General features: G+C 44.3%; 1 protein-coding gene across 6 annotated transcripts in view; it reads right to left on the minus strand.

Moving 5' to 3' along the window:
- Window positions 1-23,033, minus strand: part of klhl13 (kelch-like family member 13) — a 280,287-nt gene that overhangs the window by 42,771 nt on the left and 214,483 nt on the right. For all 6 annotated transcript variants that reach the window (XM_038774152.1, XM_038774155.1, XM_038774156.1 and 3 more), the window contains one exon: window positions 9,415-9,556. In XM_038774152.1, the coding sequence (XP_038630080.1) occupies window positions 9,415-9,556 (142 nt within the window). The remainder of the gene's footprint in view (window positions 1-9,414; window positions 9,557-23,033) is intronic.

Genomic DNA, 23,033 nt, shown 5'->3' on the forward strand with positions numbered 1-23,033 from the left:
GGAGCAGGAGGGAGTGCGAGAGAGTGAATGAGAGTGAGTGAGAGTGCGAGAGTGAGAACGCGTGTGTGTGTGTGACAGAGCAAGAAAGCAAGAATGTGTGAGTGAGTGAGACGGAGATGAGCATGTTCGATATGAACTTTAGATTACCCACTCCTAAACGGAGTATTACTTCCAGCTTTTAATGTTAAAGTGCTATGAGAGGGTGGTTCTTCAATCAGCAACAAGGTGGGAAATCAACCCTGGTTCAATGAGGGCATACCAGAAGCAGCACCAGACGTGCTTTGGATTGAGGTACCAAGCTGATGAGGCTTGGTACCTCAATCCAATGCACAGGTTTAACAGGATTAAGATCAAAAGCAGCAAGCCACAGGAAAAACAAAAGTTATCCCAAAATAGTGAAGACCTACAACCCTCCTAACACATCCAGTTAAGAATTGTCATGGTCAATCAGACATTTAACTAGAAGCATCAGTTCTGTGAATATCACGATCCACAACAATGAAAGCAGCTCAATATAAGAGAGCGCAAGAACAAGACCAAAGTTTGCAACTGCCTTCAGCCAAAGTACTGATGATCTCAATTGCTTTGCTCCCAAAGTCTCCAGGATCATTGATGCCAATAGCCAATAAATCCCCAAGGGATATTATGCAGGGAAAATCTATCACCCCAACAATCTCCTCCCAATCATCAACTCAGTGATGGAAGTAGTCACCAGATGTGCCCTCAAGTGACACCTATTCAACAATCTGCTCAGCTGAGCTCAGAACCAGTTCCACCAGCTCATCTCAGCCTGGATCCAGACATTGACTTATCAGCTGAAGGCACAAGAAAATGAGAGAGCTGTTTCCCGTATCAACACGGTTTTCAATGAGTTGTGGCACCAAGGCATCCGAGCAAAATTGATATCACTGGGGAATGGAGAGCAAGGAAAACCTCTCCAGTGGCTGCAATCGTCTGATGAAAACAAAAATGGTTGCGCCTTTTTGAGGCCAATCAACACTGGTCAAGGACATTGCTGCAGAAGCTCCATCAATCTCCTTCCCGCGCAGAGATTGCAGCAACTTACCAAGCTCACTTCGACAGCCCTCCGAGTACCTTGATACACGTCACACTCGAGCACCTTTTCAAGGCACACCATGTCCAGATCTGAACATAGAGCAATCTTTTCTTCATCCATAACTAATACCATTGAGAGATGACCATCAGCATAAACGGTTCAAGAAAAAGGCTCACCACCGCCTTTCTGGTGCAACTTTGCCAGCAAGCATTGCCATGGTTCTTTGTGAATTACATTGGCCCATAACTTCCTGGTTCCCCAGAGTTGCATTTAGAGGGAAGGCCAGTGAGGCGCTAAAGAATCTCTCTTGGCAGTTCCAAGTAAGGGCTTACTTGGCAATTGTCCAGAAGTGGTGCTAACTTCGGCTGGACAATTGTGTGCGGAACATCCGACAGAAGCAATTTAAATAATTAACGTTGGATGGTTCTGTCAGTTTTGCCCCGATAGAAGGAAAACCACACACACACACACCTTTCCGTCTTTTGACCACCACCCCCTCAGCAGAATTCAGACAAGCTCATGTGCCTCACCCCATCAATATGTCCTTCCAAGTCTATCTTGCTCAGGTACTTATTTAGCTTTTGCATTTATGCTCGTCACGGGCAGAACATTTGCGCTCTTTGACTTCTTGTAATTAGTATGGAAAGAGGTGTGTCTTTTTAAACCTTGGAGAGAATATTCCAATTGAATAATTCAGCAGCAAGCTCCCCTCAGTTGACAAATAAAGGTTACTTATTCTCACACACTTAACAGGGCATCAGACAGGGAGCAGCTCTCCAGAAAGATTTAAGTGTGGCAGCGACCGGGAACTGCCGCAGGCTTCCCGGCATTCGGCCCATCGAGGCCGGCAACGCTATTCAACATTAATTGGTCCACTTAACGAGGCCCCATGGGGTTGTGGCCACAAATCAAGGCTGGCCAGCTGATCGCTGGGGCCATGCTCGCCAGCTCCACTAAGCGTCACTTAACAGCACTTGTACAGCCAGCCCCACTCAGCTCCCAGCCATGGCGCCGAGATGACCGGAGCAATATTTGGGAATTCAGACGGGGGGGGGGGGGCTCCTCGTTGCGGTGGAGACCAGGAAGGTGAACCACAGGGCAGCCAGTACTGCCTGGGATGAAGTGACGGCTGTCAACTCGGGAAATATGATGAGGAGAACTGGCCTCCGGTGTCGTAAAAAGGTTGATGACCTACATCAGGCAACACGGGTGAGTTGACACCAATGCCCGACAACCCGCCACCCCTTTCCAGCCTCGCGCTCCATTCGGCCCCTAACCTGTCTTCATCACCCCCCTTCAACCCTTACTTCATATCCACCCCCCTCCTGCTACCGTGAACCATGCATGTGGCTAATGATGCCCTCTCTGTGTCTCCACAGGAGGAGGTCTCCCACAATCACAGAAGAGAGCCCAAACTGGTGCAGGGGTGCCAGACACAAAAATCCTCACCACTCCGAGAAAGGGGCCCTGGAGGTGTCAGGGGTCTCCAAGGACAGAGCAGTCACCAATGCCGAGATTGGCAGATACCTCAGAGGTGAGGATCCACTGGGTCCCAGAGGACCTGCCACAAATGAGTTGTTATCGCCATTCTGACTAACCCATCCATCCCACTGATGACATGTCCATTCTCCCGCAGAACCTCCAGCTGACGGCACCGTCCCATCCCGGGTGACCCCCTCTCCTGCCTCCCAGGAAAATGTCACGGAGAGCGCTCCGAGGATGCCACGATTGACGCTTCATAGCTGTCACCCCTCACCCTCTACCAGAATAGAGACACGTACCTCGGTGGGAAACGTTAGTGGACATGGTTCTCGGGCACAATTTGGTGAGCAGCATTTAGTTGTTGATGTACATCAGGTGGAGGCAGGAACCCCCAGGCAAGACAGCAGTTGGAGGTCTGCTGGATCCAAGGTCCCAGCTGGGTCCCAGCCTGATGCTCAGCCTCTGGGACAGGGTTACCCGGAGCTGATGAGACTTTAGGGTGCGGCCTGAACATTCAGAGGGAGATGTCAGTGACACTCCAGCAGGCCCATAGCCATTTGGCGTTCCAGAGGCTACGGGCGCAGGACATGCAACCGGCAATGTGTGGCACCAGGGTCAACACTCCTAGGGTTGCGACCGCAGTGGAGAGCCTGGTGTGGGATGTCAGCATGAGTGAAGGTATCCAAGGCGTGGCCAACCGCTTGTATTCTTCTCTACACCATCTGTTCATCTGTCTATCTAGATAAGTCTTAAAAGTCGCCAACGTATCTGCCTCTTCTACCTCACTTGGCAGTGCATTCCAGGCCACCACCACCCTCTTGTGTAAAGAACTTCCCCCGCACATCTCCACTGAACCTATTCCTCCCCCTAACCTTGAACTTGTGCTCCCTTGTAATTGTCATTTCCACCCTGGGAAAAAGCCTCCAACTGTTCACCCGATCTATACCCCTCATAATTTTATAAACTTCTATCAGGTCCCTCCTCAGCCTCTGGCTCTCCAGGGAGAACAATCCCAGTTTATTCAATCTCTCCTCATAGTTAATACTTTCCATATTAGACAACATCCTGGTAAACTTTTTCTGTACTCTCTCTAAAGTCTCCACATCCTTCTGGTAGTGTGGTGTGGTGACCAGAATTGGACCATTTTCCAAATGTGGCCTAATTAACATTCTATATAACTCGAACGTAATTTGCAAGCTTTTATACTCGATACCCTGTCCAACGAAGGCAAGCATGCATGCTTTCCTTACCACCATTTCCACCTGTGCTGTCATTTTTAAGGATCTGTGGACCTGCACGCCCAGATCTGTGGACCTGCACGCCCAGATCTGTGTGTCTCTATGCTGATGGTTCTGCCATTTAGCTCCCACCCGAATTACATCTATCAAAATGCATCACCTCGTATTTGTCTGGGTTAAATTCCATCTGCCATTTCTCCGCCCACTTTTGCAGCCTATCTCCTGCTGTATTCTCTGACAAGTTTCATCACTATCCACAACTGCTACAATCTATCTTCGTAACGTCCGCAAACTTACTAATCAGACCAGCTACGTTTTATTCTGTTATTTATATATATTAAAAAGAGCAGAGGTCCCAGTACTGATCCCTGGAGAACAACACTAATTACAGACCTTCATTTGGAAAAACACGCTTCCACTGCTACCTTCCGTCTTCTATGGCCAAGCCAGTTCAGAATCCATCTAGCTAGCTGACCCCTGACCCCGTATGATTTAATCTTTTTCACCAGCCTGCCATGAAGAACCTTGTCAAATGCTTTTACGAAAGTCCATGTTGAGAACATCCACAGCCTTTCCCTCGTCAATCATTTTTATCACCTCCTCAAAAAATTCAATCAAATTAGTGAGACATGACCTCCCTCCTACAATGCTGCCTGTCACTAATAAGACCATTCTCTTCCAAATGTGCATAGATCCTATCTTGGAGAAACTTTTCCAACAATTTCACTATCATTGACATCAAGCTCAGTGGCCTATCATTATTCGGGTTATCCTTGCAACCCTTCTTAAATAAAAGTACAACATTGGCTACCCTCCAATCGCCGGGACCTCAAGAGGAAACAAAGATTTCTGTTAGAGGCTCAGCGATTTCATCTCGTCTCCCTCAGTAATCTGGGATAGATGCCATCTAGCCCTGGGGATTTATCTACTGTAATGCTTTTTAACACACCTAATACTTCCTCGTAATAATTACTTGTTACACGCAGGTTTGAGGATGTGAGGCCTCATCTCTGCTTGCAGTGCAGCGATGACATTTTCGCCTCTGTGTCAAAGCAGTGTCCGGTATTCTTGGCCTCCAGCTTTGGCCACTAAATATCGCCACCCTAAATATCCTATCCACTGCAAAGAGATCAAGTTTCAATTTCAGATACCACAACTCAAGTGAAGATATTGAAAAAAACCTTTGAATAAAAACAGCACAGCACAGCAGTATCCTGTCTATAAAATACAGGCTTATACCTAATCTAGGCTCTACATATCCATTAGTGGACTCGGTATTAGATTAACACGCATCAAAGTTATTGCATCCTTGTTTATCCGCAAAACTAAAAACTTGAACTTCCAAAGATTGTACTACCTACGTTATGCAGCTGGACAAGAACATGGTGCTGCAATGGGGGGAACAAACAGTTGGTTCAGTCCACGACAGAACTAACGAGGTAGAATGAGATTCTGCTGAGCAAGTTTGTGTTGACAGGATCCAAATTAAAAAGCAGAACCTCAAAGTAATGATCTCTGGATACCACCAGAGCCAAGCACAAACTGACATACAAAGAAAAAAAGTCCTAACTTTGAGAGTGCCTTTCACAACCTGTACATGTCACAAAATGCTTTACAGCCAATGAGTTCAGGTGAAAATTCATTGACCTGAAACGTTAACACCATTTATCTCTAAAGATGCTCGGATCCCGGCCCTGGGTCACTGTCCGTGTGGAGTTTGCACATTCTCCCTGTGTCTGCGTGGGTTTCACCCCCACAACCCAAAAGATGTGCAGGATAGGTAGATTGGCCACTCTAAATTGCCCCTTAATTGGAAAAAATAATTGGGTACTCTAAATTTATAAAAAAAAAAAAAAAAAATCTCTAAAGATGCTGCCTGACCTGCAGAGTATTTCCAGAATGTATTGCTTTTAAATCAGATTTTCAAAATCTGCAGTATTTTTGCTTTTCTAAGTATTTTTGAAAGGGAGTAACTGTGGCAACCAACTCATGCATAGCAAACTCCCACAAATAGCAATGTGATAACGACTGGATAATCTTTTCTTTAGCATTTTAACGATCCTCCTATTTAAACCTGTGTATTCCCTTTATTTTATTCTGATTTGGCTTTTATCATTTTTGCACCTGGACAGTTAATGGAACCATACGTTTAAGATGAACTTCACCTTTAATTTAACAAAACTGCATTGTCTGGTCTCTCATTAGTAATAATACATCTTTTTAAAAAAAATTTGAATTCTCCTTTTTCACATTTTCTCCCGAATTTACACCCACAAACAATAAATAATAATCAGCAACAGATATGTCAATCCCCATAACAATAACAACAATCCCATCCTCTCACCAACCCCCAAACATCAGCCCGCATGTTTACATAAACAAATTACAAAAAAGGAATCAGGGATTACCCATAGTCATCCTTAAGATACACAGCCCCCTCCCCCCAATCTGCCCCCCCCCCCCAATTAATGTTCGATGTTATTCAGTTCTTGAAAGTGCTTAATTAATAATGCCCATGAATTGTAGAACCCCTCCGTCCTTCCCCTCAGTTCAAACTTAACCTTCTCAAGGGTCAAGTATTCCAACAGGTCCCCCAGCCACGCCAGGGAACAGGGTGGAGAGGCTGCTCTCCATCCCAGCAGGATCTGCCTTCGGGTGATCAACGAGGCGAAGGCTACGATATCTGCCTCCACACCCGTTTCCAACCCTGGCTGGTCTGACACCCCGAATATGGCCACCCGGTGACCCGGGTCGTTTCACGTGCACCACCTTGGAAATTACCCTAAAAACCTCCTTCCAGTACTCCTCTAGCTTTGGACAGGACCAATACATAAGTAATGATACATTTTGATGGACTTGGCTGTTGGCCAATGGACTGTTTGAGATTGCTCGGCCTCGTCAATGGATCGTGCTGGCTGGTCAGGCTTTTCTCTGTGAGACTGCGTTTCCAGTTTTGTTTTGAACTAAATACCTGAAGGAGGTTCTTTGGAGTTTCTCTATTCCTGAAAGGCTAAATCTCTCTCAAACACACGGTTGGACACTCTTGTTTTCTCCTCAGTAAAACTGGAGGACATTCTAGTGAGATTGTAAACCAATAGGCGTAAAACCCAAGCTGAGAACTGGGTTTGAGGGGAGACAAAGAAAGTCTTCAGGAAATTCAGACAACACACCAGTTGAAGGCAGGGCCAGTTTAAGAACCTTTTTAAAAATCTCATGTGGGGAACTTTGTTCTGATCTCAGAAAAGCTGTGGGTCATTCTGGTGGAGCTGGTGATTTCCCCAGAGGGAATCCTACAGCTGGGAGTTCCGACTGAATGCTCTAACAGAAGATCCTCGTTAGCAAACATTCATCTTCCATTTCATATTAATCCTCTTATTATTTTACCCCTCCCCCTCCCTCTGGGTGTGTTTAGGTAGAGTGGAATGGTAAAAGGGGGAGTGGTAGATTATTGGCCATTATTCTATTATAAATATTGCACGCTGTAGTTCTATTTTTGTTAGAAATAAGCAGTTGTTGTGTTTCACTTATAAAGCTGGTGCCTATAACCCATTGGAGAAGTCAAGGGCCAAAGATCTCAAACGTTATACAACTTATTGGTTAATTAATTTGCGTTGGGACTCTGGGGTCTGTGGGGCTGGAATCGACTGAACACTAGCACAGTGTGTCGTAACAGCTTTTGATGGAGGTACTGTTGATAAGAGGGATAAATATTGGATTGGACACTAGAGATAACTCTCTAATTTAAGTAATGCCAGAGGATCTTTTATTGCCCATCTCTCGTCACCCTTGGCAAGGTGGTGATGCACCACTTCCTTGAACCTCTGCTGTCCGAGTGGTGGACATATAGTTAGATATAGAGTTCAGCCATATTGACTGATCAAAAATGGAGGAACAGTGATATATTTCCAAGTCAGGATGATGAGAGTCTTGAAGAACTTACAGGTGGTGGTGGTACCTTGGGCTTGCTGTCCTTCCTTCTAGATAGTTGAAGTCATGAGTTTGGGAGGTGCTACCAAATAAGCACAGAGAGATGACAGTGGTTAGCACTGTTGCTTCACAGCATCAGGGTCCCAGGGTTGATTGCCAGCTTGGGTCACTATCTGTGCGGAGTCTGCCCGTGTCTGCATGGGCTTTCTCTGGGTGCTCTGGTTTCCTCCCACAACCCCCAAAAGGTGTGCCGTTAGGTAATTTGGACAATCTGAATTCTCCCTCAGTGCATCCAAACAGGCGGCAGGGTGTGGTGACTAGGGAATTTTCACGGTAACTTCATTGCAGTGTTAATGTAAGCCTACCTGTGACACTAATAAAGATTATGAGATTATTATATGAGAAAAACGATGTTGAAGGTTTGGTGATTCTGTGAGGGAAAAGAGTCACTAATTGTTGTTCTTCAAACATGATGGTGTTTGCGTACGAGTTTCTACAGTCACCACAGTAACTCCTATCCCCAATATTATTCTGTGTTGCGGTGTATAACAAAGTGAGAGCTGTTTACTAAATGTAGAAAATACTGGTTTGAGGGTTAATACAAGACAGGGTAAATACAATATTTGGTTCGATACAACTGGAAACCTATTTGCTTGTATCATTTATACTTTAACAATGAAAAATCCACAACAATATACAGACCGTCAATAAAGAATGCCAAGCGGATGCTTTGTCGAGACTATGTTTAATTTTTTTTAAAACGAGATTGCCCAGTCACGCCAGTAGTTCATGTAATAGAGGTGCCCAGAATTTTGTTTTCAGTGCAGCAACTGTAAAATGCAATTTGGATCCACGACATGCAAAACCAAAAAAAATGTATGTTGCTCCACATTCAAAAAACAATCTCGCTCACACAAGGGGAACTGATTTTGGTCCTGTTGTGGTCTGACACAGGGACTGCACTGGAGTATGATTTTACAAAGACAAAATAATCCTGATTCAAACCAGGAATGTTTGAAGCAGTTTTATGATGCGTGGCAATGATAGTGTTGAACTCCTGAAAATTCATTTTCCAATAAAAAAAGTGTTTTCCATGTGCACAGGTGGCAGTGCCAGTGCTCTTACTGTCTTGCAATATTGTTTATGGCTTCTAATAAACGGACCTAAGCTAGGAGAGAGCTGAGATATTTGTTTCCTTCCCCTAAATTAAAAGTATTCCATAGCGCCCAGTCATCCCACAGTTGTAATTCAGTTATTAAAAAGCACACAATGCATTGAGGGGCACAAACCAATGTGAGCAGACAAGTTTGCTGTCTCAAGTTGCCCCTGACCTCCCAAGAATCAACAAGGCCCAGCAACTTTCAGAGTCTAAACTGACTGTACTCTCGATCATAGAGCAGCGAAAACAGCAAATGACAGCATGAACAACACTTCAAGGAAATTCAAGACCTGACCAGGTTTTCACAAGAACAACTGAGAAGAACAACTTTGTGTTAAATTATGTAATATGTTGCCTTCATTAAAAGTGGCTTTTTTTTTTTGAAAGATCAAATCTGGACTGCATGTAAAATGTACACACACCTTGCTATTCAAATCTGGTTAAGCAGAAGTTGTATTATCTAATGGCACATAATGATTATCAAGTTCAGTATCTGGAAGGCGAGCAAATACTGAACAGCAACCATTGATGTGAACTATGAACAAACGTACCTGTAACACTGCTGAACTGTGGGTGTTGCTGGTGAAGAAGCGAGTGTTGCCCGTCTTTGAAGACTGCAAATGGGTTGCCACACCCATGTCGCCACTTGCCAAGGACACTTTCAGATGAGGATCGTCCTCTTCCACCAACGATCTGCAGAAATAGTAAAGGTTAAATTGATGAAAACAGTGATGTACACCACAGACCATATTATTTAGGAAGTGGCAAAACAGCCTGGCACATTTGTGCAGCTCATAGATGTTACTCCATTTTAATTTTTAACATTAAACATCTGTCACTTCAAATTATTACAGTAAAACTATAAGCTAGCTAGTGTGACTGATTTGAGAATACAAGGTTTGATACAATCAATCAGAAAGAAAACTGTTGAATGGTCAGAATATATTTGAATTAAAGAGTGTGAGAAAAAATATATATATTTTGAAAATTCATTGCATTCGGTCATTGGAAGCTCACTGGGCTTCCATCTGAGAAACTGTAATCTTATAGGGAATGTCTAAACAACGCCCAAGATCTGCTTGCAGCCTGAGACACCTTAGAGCTGATCAAAGTTCTGAAATAAATATTTGCATTGGCTTCTCGTAGGGTTATCCTGTCTCAATTTTGTCATGAGCCATGAGCTTCAAAGGGGTCTGGAGACACTGTCAAGGATTCCCAGGGACACTCCATCCAATGTTACATGAGGAGCGGTTGAAGACACTGGGTCTGTACTCGGAGTTTAGAAGGATGGGGGGGGGGGGATCTTATTGAAACTTAAAGGATACTGAGAAGGCCGAGATATGGAGTGGATGTAGAGAGGATGCTTCCACTTGTAGGAAAAACTAGAACCAGAGGGCACAACCTCAGACTAAAGGGATGATCCTTTAAAACTGAGAGGAGGAGGAATTTCTTCAGAAGAAGGCTGTGGAGGCCAAATCACCGAGTGTCTTTAAGACAAAGATAGATAGGTGCTTGCTCAAAAAAGGGTTCAGGGATAATGGGGAGAAGGCAGCAGAAATGGGATGTGAAACATGTCAGCCATGATTGAAAGGCGGTGAAAACTCGATGGACACAATGGCCTAATTTTGCTCCTATGTCTTATGGTATATCCACTGTACTGCCACCTCTGGTGTGGATCTCCTGCCAGTGGGACAGGACATACGCAGGGATGGTGATGGTGGAATTCTGGGCATGGGCTGGAAGGAAAGCATTTTCAAAGCGGGGGTCTCGAACCGGGTGTCGGGAGGGTCACGGTGCCATCCATCGCAGCGTTCCCGATCGTGGGAATTCAGGCGCAACAGCAGCAGCAACCAGCTTTCAAAAAAGCCGGCTTTGACTGGCCTTAGAAATGCGGACATGCTGCGCATGCTTGCTCGCTCATCAGTGCACATGCCCGAAGCCCAGAGAGAAACACCGCCGCCTCCTGACGTCAGTGCGCTGACCTAGGAGAAGATTTTTTTTTTTTTAATTCAATTCGGTCTTCATGCAACTGCCTTGAATATGTTCAATTGCTAAGCTTGCAGAACTCTTTTTGATAGTGAATTTTAGAGATTAAAAAGATTCACATTACTTTTGAGTTAAGTAATTTCTCCTCTGGGCAGAATAGTGGCGGTGGTTGGCACTGCTGCCTCACGGTGCCGAGGTCCCAGGTTCAATCTTGGCCCTGGGTCACTGTCCGTGGTGGAGTTTGCACATTCTCCCATCTTTGCCTGGGTTTCGCCCCCACAATCCAAAGCTGTGCAGAGTAGGTGGATTGGCCACGCTAAATTGCCTCTGACTTGGAAAAAATTAATTGAGTACTCTAAATTTAAAAAAAAAAGTAATTCCTTCTGATCAATGTCTACAATTGTTGCATTGTAATTTGCCGACTATATCCCCAGGCTGTAAACCACTCTTCGGAGGAAAACTTAAATTCTGCACCTGCTTTGTAGAGTCCGAAGAGAATAATACCTGTTTCAATGAGGTAATTTCTCATTCTTCGCTACTCTAGGCTATAGAACATAAGCCCAGGTTCACTTCTCGCATTAAAGTTAAGAGAAAATGGTGGGTTGCGAATGTCGTCCAGCGTGGGTCGCACGGTCGGAAGCCATGGGTTACGAAGGTCGGCTGACCAGTGTGGGTCGCAAGGTCGGCAGCCGTGGGTTACAAAAGTCGACCAGCCAGCGTGGGTTGCAAAGGGTCCTGAAGGATGGCCGGTTGGTAAAAAAGGGTCCAAAGTAAAAAAAGTTTGAAAAACACTGCTGTAAAGTATTATTCGGTCAGTATGCCTATGTCAGTCTGTTGCTGGACTCATTTGTGGAGTAGTTTTCTAAATTTTGACACAAGTACCGAGGTGTTAGGAAGACTTTTCAAGGTCAATTGGGTTAGATGTGCCTTTGTTGCTGATGGCGCCTCGGTTGACAATGAGTCCAGAATACCTCAAGTCAGCGATATGCTTCAGTCTGTGCTGTCACGATTCTTTGACTCCCAATTCTCACCTTTTGAGCCAGGTCTTCCAGGCTTTACTTTGAACAGTGCCATAGGCTCTTTTACATCCACCTGAACAAGTGGATAGGTTTAAAGTTTGGTCTGTCAGATCACACCATGAGCAATGCAGCACTCCTTCAGTACTGCACTGAAATGTCAATTTAGCATTAAAGTCCTGTAGTAGAACCTAACCCACAGCTAAGGTGGCTCAAAAACCATAAACAGTGTTGGAACAGCATTTTGTTTATGTTCTGTCTGTTTAACTGGCCTAGATGTAACATTTAGCAATGTTCCATTCCCTTCCTCTCGCCATTATTTTGAATTCCTACAGCTTATTAGGCTCGTAATTAGCACCCAGTATCCTCGGGCCTCGGAACGGAAGCAAAAATTACAGCAATGCAACATTAAATCTGCACATGTTCCCAAATTTTCAACTAAAAATATTTAGATTTTAACTGATCATTTCATGACAAAGATATTAAATTAGACTGAAATGTGATCAGCAAGTGAACTATATGTAAGCAAAAGGAACATGCAAGGCATTATGTATGCACATGGAGTCAATGTGACTCAGTTGATGGCGCTGCTGCCTTTCAAACAGAAAGTTTAGAGTTCAAGTTCTGTTCCAGGATGTGAAAACATGAACTAAACCCACACACCAGCGTACACCAGGAAATGCTGCATCGTCAGTCCTTTGAGTTGAGGAAAAGCCCAGCTGCCTATATTGATCGACCGCGAAAGCCTAATGAGCGAAATAGATCTCCACAGCCCCCTTAACCATCTGCATTGATGGGATCTTGGGGGCAAAATGGTGACTTAATTTGCCTTCTGCACATCAAAATAGTCACCAATACAAGCATGTGACACTGTTGTATTGATGCAAATCTTTGCTCTTTTTATACAGCAGGAGATTATGAAGTACAGATAAGGTTCAGCAACTGTTTTGACACATGGCAAAGTTTTGTGTTAACCTAATTGCTGGCATGATGAAAAATCCTCAAATCAGCACAGCTTGAACTTCATTCCATCTTCATGATTTTTTGTGTTACATTTTTCAAAAAAACAAACAAACAAATTAAATAAACCAAAAACGACAGTTGGAACAGCATAAGGAATGAAAGGCGTGAGGCAGGGCCTATTTGAATTACAAATGAACAATCTGATTATACCTTTAGATATTCTGATATCCGCTCACAGCTGTGGCACTGCCTCAGCAGTGAATTGATGGAAATCCGTTTACTCACAAACGGTTTCCAAGTGCTCTGAACCATATGTTCCTTCATGCAATGTGTTCTAGGCGAGATTACATCAGCGGAGTCAGTTTGCCCTCTGTGGCACTTGCCATTCATTGATGGAAAATTTCCAGACAATTTTGGCTTTCAAGTTAAGAGAGATTTTCTTTTCTCATTTTTGTATTTGAAAACACAGCAATATTTAAAAGTTTCTATAATGCTAGTTTTTCCTTTTATATAAAGAGCAAAGTCCATTCACCTTGAGACCATCCTTCCCAGAACGTTCTTCGGGAACAGAAATTAAGATTCCTGATGGGGAAATAATATCCCGAGCTTGAATTTTCCACAGCTCTGAGAACAAGGGCGGGATTTACCACGTCCCTCCTGCATGTTTCCCGGCGATAGGAGGCCTGCCTGTGGCCAGCAGATGGATTTTCTGGTCCCGCCATTGTCAATAGGATTTCCCATTGAATGCACCCTTTGCTGCTGCGAAACCTATGGCAGGGTACACTGTACAGAATGGATGATTCCACCGGCGTGAACGGACGGAAAGTTCCAGCCCACTAAGTGTCTGAAGAACTACATGTCTGAATGGATTACAGACGTTGTTTTTGTAAATATACAGGGCGAAAGTTTGAACGGTAGTTTATACATAAGCAGGCACTGGCCAGGTTCTGTAATTAGCTTTTCATTTGATATGTACATAAGCCTAACTAAGCAGACGCCAGAATCTCCCATATGTTTTTGACATAACTCCCATGAATCACATACAAGCACTCTAAAATACTGATAAATTTGTTGAGGCAGATGAACTCTGCAGTTGGCAAAACGCATGTATTTTTGAGCTTAAACTAAAGTGAAACAAAACTAAGCTACTTTAGGGAAAGTAATTTGGAATTGGAATTTCTGGCTGGGGGTTCATTTCTGAGAAGAACCTGGCGAATTTGCTGTGAAGATGAGAGTTGGGTTGCAAAAAGAAGCTAATGAAGGGCTCGGGTTTCAGTCTGTTGTGTTATTGGAGGACTCACACAGAAGTTCTGATGTTCAGGGACATCAAGCACAGTTTTCGACAAAGGTCTAGACATAGCTAGAGTATGTTGTGCAGTTTTGGATACTGTATTAAATATATCAGAGCGCACATTCACCAGGATGAAATCAGGAGAAACTGGAGAAACTATCAATATTTCCACTGAAGCAAAACAAATTGTTAGCAGCACTGTATCCCATCTCTCAGGAAATCACAAAGTATTTCAAAATATAGTGAAGTAGTTTTGAAGCGGTGGGAGTTGTTAGGCAATAATTTGTGCACAGTGACAATGCTGGTTGAGGGAGGAACGCCGACAAAGACAAGGAAGCATTAATAAATAGTTTTACAGGGAAAACCCTCATCTGATGTTTGGGACCTCCAAAATACAGCAGTCCACCCGGGGAATGGAACCGTAAATGATGTGCTCCAGACCTGAATAAATCTCAGAAAGAAATTCACTGAGATGCTGTGACTAACATTCGCTCCGCCTCTCCAGCGATCCTAACAGCTAATTCATCCAATCACACCACTCTACCTCTATTCACAGAGCACTAACTGGATTGAGTGGCAGATGCTAGGGCCAGGGAGGCTGGGAAGGGGAAGACAATTTTGACCAGCCCATTTAGTTAATTTCTGCCTCGCAAATAATCAGGCAGATAGCTCAAATCATGGTACACCATGATAAAGACCTTGGTACTTTATGCAATGTAGATGAGGATACAAGGCTGGAGGAAAATCATCTTTCACAACTTTGGTGCGTCCCTAAGCATTTTACAGCCTATTAAGTCAATTTGAAGTTTTGAGACACTGTCGTAGTGTTGGAAAGCACAGCAGCTAATGTGCACACAGTGAGATCCTGCAAATGGCAATGACCAGATAACCTGCTTCAGTGAGGAGTATATACTGGCCAAGAGGAGGTCTTAAAATAGATCCTTTTGCATTCACTTGAAAAGACAGATGGGGCCTCAGTTTGACATCCCTTCAGAAAGAGACCTCCGACAATGCAGTATTGCGGGGATGCTGCATTGAAGCATCAGCCTGGGATGACAGATTTGATGCCAGAATGAGACTTGAACACAAAATTCTGACTCAATAGGCAAACCTGCTACCATCTGAGCTACGGCTGATGCAAAGTAGATGTAGCCTATTTTTGTGATCATTGACCTTCGGCAGGACTTGGTGATCCCGGCCAAGTGTGGGTAAGTTCAACTCCTTGACTGTTTATTTTGGCAGCAAATGAAAACTCTGCCATCATGTTTGGCGATGATCAGGAAGTTTCCAAATGTCCTGTCCAAATTTCTGCCATAAGACATAGGAGCAGAATTAGACCACTCTGCCCTTCGAGTCTGTTCCGCCATTCAATCATGGCTGATATTTTTCTCGTCCCCATTCTCCTGCGTTCTTCCCATAACCCCTGATCCCCTTATTAATTAAGAACCTATCTATCTCTGTCTTAACAACACTCAGTGATTTGGTCTCCTGCGGCAAAGGGTTCCACAGATTCACCACCCTCTGGCTGAAGAAATTCCTCCTCATCTCTGTTTTAAAGGATTGTCCCTTTAGTCTGAGATTGTATCCTCTGCTTCTAGTTTTTCCTACAAGTGTAAACATCCTCTCCACGTCCACTCTATCCAGGCCTCGCAGTATCCTCTAAGTTTCAATAAAATCCCCCCTCATCCTTCTGAACTCCAACGAGTACTGATCCAGCATCCTCAACCCTTCCTCATACGACAAGCTCTTCATTCCAGGGATCATTCTTGTGAACTTCCTCTGAACCCTTTCCATGACCAGCACACCCTTCCTTAGATACAGGGCCCAAACTGCTCACAATACTCCAAGTGGGGTCTGACCAGAGCCTGAAACAGCCTCAGAAGTACAAACACTGGTCTTGCATTCTAGCCCTCTCGACATGAATGCTAACAGTGCATTTGCCTTCCTAACTTCTGACTGAACCTGCATGTTAACCCCCAATCAACATCTTCAAAATCAGGCTAGCCTGTAATTTATCTGACTGCAGTTTGGAGGATCCTGAAGTACATTACAGGTACATAATAATTGACTGCACCTCAAAGTAGTTCGCATAAAGTACTAGAGGATAGTTCTGTAAAACTTAATAAAAGCATTGATTCTAAAAAGTATATTCTGGTTTCAAAATTCCTGGATGGTCAGGTTATCCCTATCTTTGTAACCTCCTCTGGCTCTACAACCCTCCAGTTCGAGCCTCTTATGTATCCTCGATTTTACCAATCCACCAGCGGCAGCCATGGCTTCAGCTGCCCCGGCTCTAAGCTCTGGAAGTTCTTGCCAAAACCTCCACACTTTATTCTCGTTTAAGTTGCTCCCAAAAACCTATCTCTGATCAAGCTTCTGGTCACCTATCCCTGTCCTAGTAACCCCTTCCACGGCTCAGCTAGAGATGGGTTTTAAATGGTGTTTCATAATTGTTTCTGTGAAGTGTCTTGAGACATTGAGCAGTGTTAAGTCACTTCATAATTACGAGTTATAATTGTTAAACTAATGCAGGTCTTTTGCAAATGAGGAATATCTGATACTGAAGTCGAGTGCTCTTGCAATATGCTTCAATCAAAATGTTAAAAGGATCTATTACCTTGCACTGTGCACCAAGGGCCAATAATTCCCATTTTGTGTCCGGGTGTTTGGTAGTTTTTATTTGCTGTCGATGGAGTTTGCTGAGTGGTGGCGTTGCCAACATTTCATGCAGATGGTCCAAGTTCAAAAGTTCAAATTACGCAAATCACAATTTACACTAAAAGCATGTACATCTTTAACAAATCCCTGAACATTGGTGTTCATTAATGCCAGGTGCGTGTGTAGTTTTTCCATCACTTCCCAGCCATTTTCACGCACTTCTCCGACCAGGAATCTGCTCTACAATCTGCCAGACTTCCTTTATCCTGTATGCTTACTCCAGGGAACCCCACCCATCCACATAACTGATTCTATCTTTCCCCCTTTGCCATCCTGTTCCCATCATTTATTTCAAACATGGGAACACAACTTCAGTTTTTTTCCCAAGCTTTCATTGGCTGTAAAGTGTCATGTGAGAGTACCTTTAAGAAAGTTCAAGCAATGTACCTTTAAGAAATGGATGTTTAAGCAATGTACATTTAAGAAATGAAGCAGCTCATATTACTGAAGTGATGTCAGAGGGTGGGGGGAGCTGAGCTGAACTGAACTCACTTCTGTTTTGGGTTTCAGTTTTGAGGAAAAGAGCTTGGGTGTTTCTGTGTTTGCAGTGAGCTGGATCTGCTGTGATCTCTGCCATGAAAGACTATCTCTGAATCATTTGGGTGATTTAAACTCATAATGGTAATGTCTTTAACCTGATGTGTTTCTGTTTAAAGGTGTTAAGTCTTTTGGAGGTTTGAAGGAACATTTTGAGGGATTATTTAGTGTTGTATTATTTTCGGGGTTATCTTTGAAGTAAGGGGTGTTAAGTGATCCAATGTTTATTTAAAAGGTTAAGTTGAGTTCATGGAATAAACATTGTTTTGTGTTTAAAAACCCACGTGTCCATAATTGTAATACCACACCTGGAGAACAAGCCGTGTGCTTCAGAGGCAACAATACATTAAGGGGGAGAGGTTGGTTGAACTCCATGATACATTTCGGGGTTCTGAAAACGCCTCTCCCATTACAAAAGCCACCCAACTAAAAACTAGGTTCTGAAAACTAATTTATGCACAAGTATCTGTGATGCTCCAATATCTGTGATGTGTCAAAAACACAATGTTTTTCCAGTGACCCTGGAAATCAGAACTGTCAGTCAGGCAAGGTTTAACACTGCTTACATGAACATTTTTCCAATTATATCAGGTTACAAATAATATAGTGCTAAAGATATATTTATAATGTGAGGTTACCCACTTTGATAGCAAAAACAGGAAGGCAGATTATCTGAATGGCTATATATTGAGAGAGGTGAATGCGCAACGAGACTTGGGTGTACACCAGTTGCTGAAAGCAAGTATGCAGGTGCAGAATGCATTGAAGAAGGTAAATGGTTATATTGGCCTTCATAGCAAGAGGATGAGAGTACAGGAGCAAGGTTGCCTGACTGCAATTGCACAGGGCCTTGATGAGATCACATCAGGAATAGTGTGCAGAGTTTTGGTCTCCTGATCAGAGGAAAGATATTCTTGCTACAGCCTGAGTGTAGCAAAGGTTTACCAGGCTGATTCCTGGGATGGCGGGACTGTTGAGAGATTGAGACAGTTAGGATTATATTCATTGGAGTTTCGAAGAATGAGGGGTATCTCAGAAAGGATGTTCCCGATGGTTGGGGGTCCAGAACCAGGGGTCACAGTCCAAGGATCCAGTCCAAGTGGTAAACCATTTAGGACAGATATAGAACATAGAACAGTACAGCACAGAACAGGCCCTTCGGCCCTCGATGTTGTGCCGAGCAATGATCACCCTACTCAAACCCACGTATCCACCCTATACCCGTAACCCAACAACCCCCCCCCTTAACCTTACTTTTTAGGACACTACGGGCAATTTAGCATGGCCAATCCACCTAACCCGCACATCTTTGGACTGTGGGAGGAAACCGGAGCACCCGGAGGAAACCCACGCACACACGGGGAGGACGTGCAGACTCCACACAGACAGTGACCCAGACGGGAATTGAACCTGGGACCATGGAGCTGTGAAGCATTTATGCTAACCACCATGCTACCGTGCTGCCCAAGGCGGTGAGGAGAAATTTCTTCACCATGAGAGAGTGGCGAGTCTGTGGAATTTGCTACCACAGAATATAGTTGAGGCCAAAACATTGGATGTTTTGAAGAAGTAGTTAGATATAGCTCTTGGGCAAGGGGATCAATGGATATGGGTGGAAAGAGGAAACGGGTTATTGAATTGGATGATCAGCCATGATCATAATGAATGACGGAGGAGGTTCGAAGGGGCAAATGGCCTACTCCTATTTCTTATGTTTATCTGCATTTGGTAATGAATTCAGCACATCTAGAGGACATTTTAATTTGACTGAATGGATAGATGTTTAACCAATTTTATGGTCTCACTATGATAATCTACCATCATTCAGTTGTCCGGTTCTTGGAGGGTCTTCCAATGCATGATTGTAGACATTTAATCCTTTCATGAGGCAAGTCAGCACGGAAGATTGCTGGAAGGCCATATTGGAAGAGGTAGCTGCTTTAGTGAGGAAGATGAAATTTTACACTGCACAGCAATTCCAATTCGCTGTGCGACAGATAAAGCCCCAAGGATACACAAGAGGGAAGCACAGGCCTTTCATAGAATCCCTACAGTGCCGAGGGTAATTTGACCAATCGAGTTTGCACCAACCCTTCAAAAGAGCACTCTACCCATGTCCACTACTCTCATCGACTCTACCCTATCCCCATAACCACACAACCTAACCTGCACATCCTGAAAACCATGGCCAATTTAGAATGGCCAATCCACCTAACCTGCACATCTTTGGACAGTGGGAGGAAACCGGAGCACCCAGAGGAAACCCACGCAGACACGGGGAGAACGTACAAACTGTACAGAGACAGCCACCCAAGGCCAGAATTGAACCCAGGTCCCTGGTGCTGTGATGCAGCAGTGCTATCCATTGTATCAGCCTGCTGCTTTCAAAGGATCCCCCGCATATGACAAGCCTCAGCTACTACATAGTAAAGAAACTTACAAAATTATTTTCAACACAAACTGAAAATTTCCCAAGGATGTTCATTCCCAGTGACATTGTAATCACTCATAACTGCAGGTCGTTCATCCTCAGATCTTCATGGGAGGGGGCTGACAGTACAGAAATGTCTATTTACATACTTCCTTCTACAAAGTGAATGTACTTCTCAAGCACATTTCAAAGTTGCCTTGAATTTTCAACATGCAAGTTTCCATTGCGTTTTTCAAAAATATTCGTTCATGGGACGTGGGCGTTGCTGGCTGGTCTGGCATATATTGTCCATTCCTAATTGGGGGGCAGTGAATTGTTGTTGGATCTGGAGTCATATGTAGGCCAGACCAGGTAAGGATGGCAGATTGCCTTCCCTAAAAAGACAATAATGAATCAGATGGGTTTTTACAACAAAATGGTTTCATGATCATCATTAGACTTGTAATTCCACATTTTTTTTTCATGAATTCAAATTTTACCATCTGCAGTGGCAGGATTTGAACCCAGGTCCCCAGAGCATTTCCCTGGGTTTCTAGTCCAGTGACAATAGCACTACGCCACTGCCTCCCCTCATTAGCAACAAAAAAAACCGCTGAAATCATTGGCTCAAATCTTCCAATCAGGACCAGAGTCCGTTTCTGACCTAGATCAAGCAAAATAACTACTCACTTACCTTTCTCCAATTTCTCGTGGCTAATCATCCCATGGAGGATCCTACAGAACTCAGTCAAGGAAACCTCGGAGGGAGCAGCTGAGGAAATCCATGTAGAAACTATGCCACCTTAAGGTACTAGATGCTATATTCTGGAAGCAAAAATGCGCATTCCCTAATCTTCTCAATGTGTTAAATGTGTACAAGAGGGGCAGCATGGCGGTGCAGTGGTTAGCACTGCTGCCTCACAGCGTCGAGGACCCGGGTTTGATTCCAGACCCGGTTCACTGTCCATGTGGAGTTTGCACATTCTCACCGTGGCTGCATGCGTCTTACCCCCACAACCCAAAGATGTGCAGGGCAGGTAGATTGGTCACACTAAATGGCCCCTTAAAATGGCCCCTTAATTGGAAAAGTTTGAAAAACTTTTATTTTTCTTAAAAGTGTATGAGTAAATGAGTGAAAGGGTGAATGGGTAGATGTGTAAGGGGGTAAGGTGGGTGAACTAAGTGGGTAAGGAGATAGGGTGGGCAATTCCCTACGTATTTATCCAGCTAAGTACTGTGGAGCTGTCCAAAGTGCCTGACTCAAAGTTGGAGTCTTTTTCAGAGGATTGGGAGGGAGCAGGGGAATTTTCCCATTGAAAGTTCAAACTTCCAACATAACTCCCACAGAATCGATGCATTGGGCCTCCTGACGGGTCCTGTAGTGCATCTTGGGGGTACATATATGGTCTCCAATGATCTGGACACCGGAAATTCCAGGCCATTGTTTCAGAAGAGTCAATAACTCACTCCAATCTAGAATAGATTATTTTGGTGCTGTGAGTTTCGATCTCCACTTGCACTGCATTGCACATTCAGGTGGCATCAGTCATGCTTGCGTCAAAAACCTTACTATACACTCTCTGATATGGCTACGTCATAGCTACTGTCACGAAATTGCAGAATATTTTATTCACGCTGCTGGGAAGAGAGAGAAAACTCAGGAATGACATGACCTGCTTCAGGATAATATTACAGCAGAAACTATTATGAAATTGCATTTGCCTACATAGAGATAGGGAGAATCTCAATCAGGTCAGTCCCAGGACGTCAGTGCAGGAGTTCCTCAGGGTAGTGACCTCAGCCCAAACATCTTCAGCCTCTTCGTCAATTGCCTTCCCTCCATCTTAAGTACAGAAGTCAGGGCAGCACGGTGGCGCAGTGGGTTAGCCCTGCTGCCTCACGGCGCCGAGGTCCCAGGTTCGATCCCAGCTCTGGGTCCCTGTCCGTGTAGAGTTTGCCATTCACCCCATGTTTGCGTGGGTTTCGCCCCGACAATCCAAAGATATGCAGGCTAGGTGGACTAGCCACGCTAAATTGCCCCTTAATTGGAAAAAATGAACTGGGTACTCTAAATTTAATTTAAAAAATAAGTACAGATGTCAGGATGTTCTCTGATGACTGCACAATACTCAGAACCATTTGCGACTTATCAGATGCTGAAAAGTCGTGCCCATATGCGGCAGGATATGAATAACGTTTTGGCATGGCAAGTAACATTTGTGCCAGCAAGTGGCAATTACCATTGCCAGCAAGAGAGAATCCAACTAGTTCCCATGACAGAACAGTATTACATGCCCAGAAACCCCCACATCAAACATGCTGGGGGTTATCATTGACCAGAAACTGAATTGGACTAGTCATCTAAATACTGTGGCTGAAAGAGATCAGAGGCTGAAATTCTGGAGCAAGTAACTCAGTTCCTGACTCCCCAAAGTCGGTCCACCAACCACAAGGCACAAGTCAGGAGGGTGATGGAATATTCTATTTGCCTGGATGAGGTGTGCAGCTCCAAAAAGAAGCTTAACACCTCCCAGGACAAAGTAGCCCGCTTGATTGACACATGATCCACTACCTTAAACATTCACTCCTTCCACCAACGATGAAACAATCTCATCCATGTGCAGCATCCACAAGATGCACTGCAGCAACTCACCAAAGCTCCTGTGATAGCACCTTCCAAACCTGCAACCACTACCATCGAGAATGACACGGGTAGCATAGACATGTGGGCATCATCTACAAGTTCCCCTCCTAGCCAGGCATCAACCTGACTTGGAACCATTTTGCTGCTTGTTCACAGTCACTGGGTCCACACTTCCAAACAGCACTGTGGGTGTAAATACACAACATGAACTTTGGCATTTCAGAAGTAAGCTCACGACCAGCTCTAGGTAAATTAGGGATGGGCAATAAATGATGGCCTAGCCCCAGCAAAGCACACTTTCTGTGATTGAAGAAAGAAAAATAAAGTGCATTTATCTGAAAAGCAAGAATACGCAGGGCTACGGGGAATAGTCCAGTGAGTGGCAATATATAAATTGCTCCCTTGGAGAGCCAGCACAGAGAATGGGCTGAAAATGGTCAGAGCACATGGGCAGCACAGTAGCATAGTGGTTAGCATTGTGGCTTCACAGTGCCAGGGTCCCAGGTTTGATTCCCTGCTGGGTCACTGTCTGTGCGGAGTCTGCACTTTCTCCATGTATCTGCGTGGGTTTCTTCCGGGTGCCTCAGTTTCCTCCCACAGTCCAA

This window comes from Scyliorhinus canicula, chromosome 17, assembly GCF_902713615.1.
Source record: "Scyliorhinus canicula chromosome 17, sScyCan1.1, whole genome shotgun sequence".
Lineage (NCBI taxonomy): Eukaryota > Metazoa > Chordata > Chondrichthyes > Carcharhiniformes > Scyliorhinidae > Scyliorhinus > Scyliorhinus canicula.